This window comes from Lepisosteus platostomus, chromosome 7 (assembly GCF_059453375.1).
Source record: "Lepisosteus platostomus isolate fLepPlt1 chromosome 7, fLepPlt1.hap1, whole genome shotgun sequence".
NCBI classification, from domain to species: domain Eukaryota; kingdom Metazoa; phylum Chordata; class Actinopteri; order Semionotiformes; family Lepisosteidae; genus Lepisosteus; species Lepisosteus platostomus.
This window is the reverse complement of record NC_142617.1, coordinates 52,574,730-52,583,940: the sequence shown is the minus strand read 5'-3', so window position 1 is coordinate 52,583,940 and position 9,211 is coordinate 52,574,730. Positions and strand designations below refer to the sequence as shown.

The 9,211-nt window shown below is 39.3% G+C and overlaps 1 protein-coding gene across 1 annotated transcript; it reads left to right on the top strand.

The window, feature by feature from the left end:
* The first annotated feature begins 608 nt into the window (after window positions 1-608).
* On the top strand, window positions 609-8,651 carry spg21 (SPG21 abhydrolase domain containing, maspardin). Its single transcript, XM_088641183.1, has 9 exons — window positions 609-807; window positions 2,224-2,321; window positions 2,982-3,143; window positions 4,677-4,757; window positions 5,326-5,471; window positions 5,615-5,723; window positions 6,218-6,325; window positions 6,514-6,654; window positions 7,954-8,651. Exons 1-9 carry the CDS (start codon window positions 624-626, stop codon window positions 8,062-8,064), a joined length of 1,140 nt encoding a protein of 379 aa, XP_088497309.1. The 5' UTR covers window positions 609-623; the 3' UTR covers window positions 8,065-8,651.
* The last annotated feature ends 560 nt before the right edge of the window (window positions 8,652-9,211 follow it).

Below are 9,211 nucleotides of genomic sequence, written 5' to 3'. Positions count from 1 at the left end.
ACTTTAATATATATATATATGCTGCACAGTAGTAGTACCCAGACTACAGTTTGCTGTAAATCAGTGGTTTCTATTTCTGGTCCTGGGGGAACACTGTACTTGCTGGTTTTCATTCTGTTTGCGTTTTTAACTTAATTTTAAACAAATTATTTACAGTAACTTGTTTCTTTGGTCAGTCCAGAGTGTCAAAAGAACATGCAACTTACTTCCAAGTGCGCAGCTAAGTGGAAACTATATGGGGGTGCATTTAATACCGAATAAAGGAGGCACCTTTTTACCCACAGGGTTTTGGGAATCTGGACTACCCAGCAATACTGTTGAAGGCAATACCCTGGCGTCTTTCAAGAAACGGCTGGAACAGCCAACATATCTGTTTGAGGAAAGTTCTGAAACTCAGAAACTGGTACAGAGTGAGATATCCCTATTACAAATCTCATTCCACCTTTCAAGACCTGAAAATAAATGTACCGTTCTGCCCCCAAATAGAAAACTCAAATCCACAAACAAGCCTGCGATGAAGACCTCGCCTGGAGAACAAACAGGAGGACGCGGTGTTCGTCCAGGACCATGGCTGCACATCACCGCCTGTTTATCCAAGAGTGAAAAATGTCGCTATATCTTTAATGAGCGTCAGGGTCAACGTGAAGCCTTTCTGGTCCGCGCAGAATCAGTGCGCAGATCGCGGAAGTGCCCTGCAGTGTGTGTGTGTGTCATGTGACTTTGGGAAGAGAGGAGTAGCTCTCTGCGAATCCAGGGATTTGAAAGTGTACGACAGTGAGGGGCTGGATGGTACCAAAAACAAACACGGTAAATTTCTTCGTGCTTTATGTTTTTTTCTTTGGTTAACCTTTTTTCAAAGACGTCCGCGCCTACGTTTGGTGTGTGTGTTCTTTTATTAATACGTTGAAAGTTAGGATCTCTGTTATTGTTGCTGACGGTAGAACTCAGTTTTACCCTATCCGTACGAAGTTCACAGTTTTTGGACCACTTTCGCAGTTTTTCTTTTAAGAAGAGAAAGTAACTTTTAATGCTATTCAGGGCACACTGGTACGCCAAAACGGTGCGCATCTGATTCGTGTATGTGTCTGCAAAAACATGACTGGAGTAAAGCTCCTTTGAGCTCGTGAAAGCTGCGTGGTTTTTAGATGTTTGTGTAATATGTCCTGTTCTACGACTCAATGAACCATATCTCGGGAAGCGCTTTTACCCAAACATGTTTTTAAAACTGAATCACTGAAGTGGATTTCTTGCATTCAGCTCATAATCAAGCCCAATCACTGAAATTCATTACCGAGTGTTGCCAAAGCCTCTCTCAGATACTTTTAAGCACATGTGAACACCTATTTTCCCCCCGTATATGTTATGAGAAAGTCGTTTAAATTCAGAACGATTCAATTTTAAATTTTGCTATCAACATAGAAAAAGGAAAACAGCTGCTCAAAAAAGTACCGAGTAAAAAAAAGACGTTCACAGCGGCTAGATTATAGTAATCTAAAGTATATTCTGCGGAACTATTACTATTAACCACCTGTTTTATTGTTTCCCGAAAGCTATGTTTGACTGGCACACGCGCTAAATGTAAAGTTGTGTTCTTACAGTTGTTGTTAGGGTTAAGATTAGATAAACATTTTATAAAGCGAGATGTTTTTTTCCCCAGACCAGTTGTAACAAAATATCAGAATTAAAGGATTGCAATTATTCCAGTGATTTGTCATCAACTCTAATAGTGACACAGGCTGGGGTTGAATGTGCTGGGTGACCGGTGAGGGTTACCTGATATGAATTCTTCAAGAGAATAACTGCAAAAGGTCACTTGCTAAACCATTCATGTCCCCCGTTACAGAATATTATTTCATCACGATAAAGATCTGTCAGACACCATGCTTAAAGCTTTAAAAGCAGGGGCAGTGTAATCAATTTAATATCTCAAGCCGTATTATAATGACAAAGTGAAATAGAGAAAGTTTTGGTCACGATGGCCTTTTTCCACACAAATCATGTGGTGAGAGTGACAGATATGCTGTCAGTCTATCCTCACATGGTGAAATCTGAACTGTCAATAGCTTAGTGATGCCAAGCCAAAAGAGCCTTTTTTTATTCCTGACTTTCAGTTCTTGACATCTTTGCAGGTCAGCCATAGAATGTATAGATTTTTTTGCCTTGGTACATTCATTACCAGAGTTGGTTTATTTGTGGATACGTGTTTTTTGTGTTGTTATTAAGGCAATATTGAGCAACATCCTGCCTCCTTCCAAGCCATGGAGGAGATAAGAGTATCTCCTGACTACAACTGGTTCAGAAGCACAGTTCCACTTAAAAGGGTAGGTTTCTTCTCTCTCATCCTGTCTTTTCAGGTTTGGTTCTTGTAAATGAAAAACTCAGCAAAGAAAGTAAAACTCTAAGAGCCAAAAATACTTTCTTGTAACTTCCCTCGGTGAGCTTGTGGTTTGTCAGCTGTTATTCACAACATGGAATTCAGAAGCTAAACTGTACCACAGAACAAGCAATCTGCATCACAGGTGCTAGGTTACTTGTTAAAGAATAACTTATTAACTACTTTTAATATTTATTATAGTCATTTTTCAGTTTTCTTGTTCTGTGCAGCTCTTTACCAGGAGTTGAAGAATTGCTCATGAGAGGCTGATTTGTTTCAGCAGTTATCTTAGACTGCAATCTCCTTTTTGCAACATGTCGGCAACGTGTGATTCTCATGTGACCTAAGCACACTTTTTTATAACGTGTAAAAAAAAATAGTTCTCAAAAACCACTCTAGATGAGTGCTGCCATTCAGAAACTAGGTGACAAAGTACACATGGCAGACGATTAGGCTGTGCTCCTAGATTTTCAGTACAATTGGAAGAGCCCTCAGACTCATCTCACCCTGGTGTGAGTCAGTTTGGACGGTGGGGGAGGTAGTTGGTCTTTGTTCACCTTTCATGTGTTAAACAGTACCTTTGGAGTCTGTGTAATGTTTCCCACAGATTATCGTGGATGATGACGACAGTAAGGTTTGGTCCCTGTACGATGCAGGGCCAAAAAACATAAGGTGTCCCATCATATTCCTTCCACCTGTGAGCGGCACGGCGGATGTGTTTTTCCAGCAGGTTCTGGCTCTGACGGGATGGGGTTACCGGGTGATCTCTGTGAGTATGCCGTCGGCTGCTTTCCTCTGCATCTGTGCAGCTGTGAGATTCTGGTGGCGTGGTGCGTTACAGTTCACAGACCTATCCATGCCCTTGTTGAATATGAGCTAAAAGTTGATTTAGCAAAGAAAGCTCAGGTGTTCATGTACAGTATGAGTTCTATATTCAGTACATCAATAGTGCAACTGTAAAAACAATTGGTATTTGTCAATTCACAGTGTTAAAATGTACAGAGTATTGCAAATAAATGTAAAGAATGTTGCATGTAAATATGTTGAGAACTGTTGTGGGAAATCCTTCATCCAAGGAGCAGGACACAGTCTTTGTGGATTCAGTTGTTTTATTGAGCTCAATAGTGACATCAACACGCGTTGGGTCTGCCCCGCAGGACAGACAAACTGCAAGGGTTTCCCCAGCTCTTATATACAGTATGATCTCAGGAAGATGTTTTGTTTCACTGCTTCATGTGTATTCGTCTTGCCCTTTGATATGTAGCATGAGATGACCGGTTGGTCCTGTCTCAAGTCCTGTCCTTTGATGTGTAGCTGTAATTGTTGGAGCTGCTTAAGATATGTTAAAACAGCCGACATATTACACAATGCGCCTGAACCAACACTGTAGTGTTGAATACAGATAAATTATATATATATTTTCCATCAATAATATATATATACAAGTGTTTTCCTACTTCAGAACCATGCTGTAAGTTTAAATTCTTCACTGTTTTTATGTCATCTGGTGGTTTTCACAAGGCCTCAGAAGGTTAACAGGGGTTTCTCGAATAAATCTGATACCCTGTGACTGGGTATTAAAAGAGACTGAACATGGAAGCAAACCACCTCTTCTTCATGGGGGATGTCAGGGGACTGTTTGAGGATCCAAGTTAAAGTATTATCGAGCTCTTCAACTGTAGTGACTGCTATAAATAAAATACATGCAACATCATCGCAGTTGTGAATAATAGAAAAAGATGTCCTCTGCTTTAGGGTTGGTTTCCTGTGGGCCTCGTGTCCTAGTTAGAAATGAAAAACGGACAAATTACAAAACCCAACAGCCAGGAGGTTTAGAGAGCAAAGACACCACTGCTCTTGACTGGTTATAGTAATCTCTTGTAGAACACGTGCAAGCTGAAGAAAGAACAAGTTGCACAACCTGGAGGAAATGGCGAGCTTCTGATAGGAGGAGTTCTGAACATTGTGCATTTAGAAATGTCTGTCATAAACAGTTACGTGTATGTGTAAAATGGAACAATATTAAAATTAATACAAATCCAGTTTTTGATTTGTTAAATCCGCTTTATTACAGTTAATCAAGGGCTTGAATATACAGTATGTGAGGCACCTCCATACTGTCAGTTCATTTCCAGTGAACAATCCCAGCGGTACAGATGGCTGCCACTTCACAAAGCTGTTGTTTCAAGTACATGGATGATCTACAGTGCTCTTGGCCAGTTGGAATATACCATCACAAACATTATCCGGGAGACTACATAACATTTTGTTAAAATTAATTCTCCTTTTTTTGGTGTTCAAGCTTCAGTATCCCATCTACTGGGATCTTCTGGAATTTTGTGATGGATTCCGTAAGTTGTTGGATCACCTGCAGCTTGATAAGGTTGGTAATTGCTTAATAAACATCAGATTGAATTTGTCATGCTTTAACAATGAGCAAGTGGTGGGTGGGAAGTGGTGAAATTGTTGTCACATTTTGACAAATGACATCTGCATTTATATAACCCTTGGAGGAGGAATGATTTTATCATGTGTTATGGGTTTGAAACCTTCCTTGTAAGGACAGTTTTGTGGTTTAAAGCAGGGCCGGATTTTGGTGTTCTTAGGCCCTAGGCACTTTCACTCCGAAATATGCAAAAAGAGGGGTGAAAGCCAATTGAGTGACGTCGATCGACATGATGCACTTCAAACTATTCTAACGCTAAACCATGTGATTGATGGAGCAGGTCGAGCGACTTCTAGTTTCTAGAACGGCCGCTGGATGGCGTAGGATTATTGGTTTGGAGCACTGAGTCGATAGCAAGCATGTTGTTTCAGCTCATTGTTTGTTGGTCACTAGTGTTTCCCTCCTTAGTAGGCCCTAAAAATGTCATAGGTATGGGAAATCCAGCACTGGTTTAAAGGTGGTCTTCTAATTGTTAATGGCCATTTTATTCTTTTTTTTTTTAAAGATTCACCTCTTTGGAGCTTCTTTAGGGGGCTTCTTGGCTCAGAAGTTTGCAGAATATACACACAAATCCCCCCGAGTACATTCTCTCATTCTGTGCAACTCCTTCAGCGACACCTCCATCTTCAACCAGACCTGGACAGCAAACAGGTACAGCAGCCAGCTGGCCTGCCTCTGCATGGCTACATCTATAATGGAACTTAATAAACCTGAGACAGTATTTTGACTGAACATTTCTTACCTTTTAAAGGGATACTAGGGGATAGAAAAAAAAGCGTATTTATTTATTTCAGTTTCTGGTTGATGCCTGCCTTTATGCTGAAGAAAATAGTGTTGGGGAACTTTGCCACAGGTCCGGTAGACCCAAAAATGGCACATGCAATTGACTTCATGGTTGATCGGGTAAGATAAATAGTTTGGATACTTCATGTATTTTTATTTTACAACTGCTGGAGTATCAGTCCTCCGAATGATCTGATGAAGTAATTATATGAAAAGCGTTTTGTATGCCACACTATCTTTCCTAGTGATTCATCTTAATTTCTACTCGCGTTATCTCACTCAGCAACAAAATCCTTCAGTCTTTCTAGAGATCTCTGGTACAGCTTTTACATTGCACTCACATACTAAATAACATTAATTACCTTTTACTCAAGAAACAGGGATACTTTATTGTAGCTTGTTCACTCCCCTATCTCGCCCCTCGAATTCTGAGAAATGTGACGTCAGTGCCAACAGGAGACCATGTCCGTTTAATGGTCATAAGGAAAGATTATTTTAACGAAGTAAACTGTCCGTTCGGGTGCCAGACAGAGATCATGTAAATGTGCTGAACATTCCTGCCTTATTGGATTACAGAATTTGTTGTGTTTTCTGCTTTGTTCCATGTGGCTTAGCTGGAGAGTTTGAGTCAGAGCGAACTGGCTGCTCGGCTGACGTTGAACTGCCAGAATTCCTACGTGGAGCCTCACAAAATAAAGGATGTTGCAGTGACCATTATGGATGTAAGCCTGCATTTCTGCCTTAAAGCAAGGAGTGATAATAGTGTTGGGTACTGCTTTAATTAATGCTGAGCCTTTTTTTTTACACAGGGTACCTGTCAGGTAATACACAGTTGTTAACAGGAGTGAGTTTTCTGAATCTGAGTGATTGAAATATCCTTTTTTTTCCCCCAAACCTGTCTTGCATGTAGGTGTTTGATCAGAGTGCACTTTCACATGAAGCAAAAGAAGAAATGTATAAGCTGTATCCAAATGCCAGACGAGCACACCTTAAAACAGGCGGCAACTTCCCATACCTGTGCAGAAGTGCTGAAGTCAACCTTTACATACAGGTGCGAGTGCTTGATATTCTGTGTAAGGGATAGCAGGCAGCTACGAATACCATCCCTACTTTGCATTACCTTGCTGTAAATCTGCTTGTAAAGACTGTTAATGTGAATTATACTGTATATACACACTACTATGAAATAAATCTTAGATCTCAGACAAAGTGAGCAGGTACTATTAATTTATGTGCATCACCAGTTTTCTTTAGGCTGTATTACTGTTTTTTTTTTACTATTTCAACAGCTTTGATTTTGGTGGGAAGAATCCAAGCTCATCATTTATAAACCTTTGATTCATATTGATCAGAATGATCAAAAACATGACCACAACACAGCGTAAACTATACATGAGTGGTCAAAATAAAGTGTCGTAATACTTTAGTACCTTATCCATCACGTTTACCAATCAGGTGTACTTCGTGCTTTTGCTCCTCTCTCCACATCCCTAAAGAAAATACTCTATTCTCTACAAATAGCAGATCTCTTCATTTTTGGCTCAAAGCATAATGGCTACAGTTTCAACCATCCACTGAAGATATCTTTCTAATATCTAATAAAATAAAGGAGGAATCTAAAACTGTAAAAAGAACAAAACAGTGTATAATGCCTAGGACGTCTGGACAGCAGTGCAGATATGATTATTTATATATGGTAGCTTGTACAATTTTGTATGGCAAATATTTCACATTTATCCATTTTGCTTCTGTTGTTACAAAAACTCTAGAACTATTTAACCAGAAGGAAAGTATTTTAATAATATTAGGTCTTAAGCAACAATAAACAACAAATCCTGATAAAACTATCAAGATATTTTTGTGCGATTTTGTAGCAGGGGCAGGAATAGAAACCCCTTGACCAACACTGCAAGCTTTTGATGCTTTTTTTGAAAAATATTTTTAGTGAAATACCCTAGAAATCCCATGTAAAAAAGGAACTGATAGTACACCCACCTATCCAGGTGCAAAAGGGATATTTTTTCTTTTCCCTTAAGACAAAGTGATTTTTAGTAAATGGCTAAAATGACCCAGCAAAGGGTCTGACATTAACCCCTTCTGATTAAGTGATAAAACCATTAAAAGGTTCAAGTTTTTCATTTCTAAATTTGTGTTAAGGTTGTTAATCTCATCCATTCCCAAATCCACAAAAATTGATCAGAATCAACATTTTACTTGATCTTCTGCAGAACAGAGGTATTCTGATTTACGACCATGAAAATGTCATTGCTCCATGGCGTTGTTTTATGTTTTTTGATTCATTCTTCCTGGTGGCTGCCCGTTCCTTCACAGCTTTCTGCTTGCTTCCCAGATTCATTTGCGCCAGTTCCACGGAACAAGATATGCAGCGATTGATCCCAGCATGGTCAGTACAGAGGAGCTGGAGGTTCAGAAAACCCAGGACAGCGACGAGGAGAAATAAGAGCCTGCATCGTCTCCAGGTTGTCTTTGTATAATGGATAAACTATTAACTGTACATTTCCGCATTGAATTGATAACCACAAAGGATCTGATCACTGTGGACTGAGAATTTCTAGCACTCAAAAATGCCAGGACTGAAACCGTTTTGCATTTTTCCTCGATGGCATTCTGGGGTTTTTTAGATGTTGAGTACAATCAACAAGTAGCAACAGCACTAAGTTAAGGATCCTATTTTTACTTTGCAGATAAGAAAAATTGTATTTTTTAGAAATCATTGCTACTGTAAATACATATAACTTGGCTACACAGCTTTATAAATTAAGAAAACTTCATTTGACCCTATTTCTGTACTTTATTGCCTTACTTTTTTTTCCTGTGGCACTTACTGCTTATCCCCAGTTCATCGGTGAGTTGTCCGTTTTTAGTTTTTATATTTTAACATCAACAATCTTTTCAGTTTTGTTAGTCCAAACCTGAATTATCATGCACTGATCTGACAAAAATAGCTACATAAAGTTGAAAAAATGTATTGAAGAACCTTTTGTTAAAATGCTTTAATTACCTGTTGGAATAAAACATACTTATTTACTACAGTGTGTTTTTTGGGGTGGCGGGGGGCTTTGTACCTGAGTTACAAAGGGTTAAAAGATATATTTCACCTGCTGTGGAGATGGATTATGACAGTATTCCCCATTATTTACAAACACTGCAATGTAAGGGTGAAAATGCTACAGGAAGAGTGGCCCTGCACACATTAATGAGTGTTTAATTAGTTCTTTATACTGGATGAGCATAACAATGGCTTGTTGTTCTCGAGTTATGAAACAGTGGTTCCCTGAACAGGTATGTAAGATGTTTTTGAATATGCTTCAGCTGATGCTGAAATTCCAACAGCAGCTTTTGTTTGGTAATACAAATACAGTTCTGTTCCAGCTAACAGTCACATGTTCCCCAACACCTGTTTTTGTTGACATTTTTCTCTTTCCTGCCATGGTCCCTGGACCACTGCAAAGCACTTCCCCCCTTGATAAGCTTCACTGCTTTCTGTCACTTCTTGTTGCTGTTGATGCATTCAGATGCACTGATGTCATTGTCTTTGAAAAGTTTTGGAAAGTTAGAGAAGAGATTGTGGGACCTACCCAAACAGT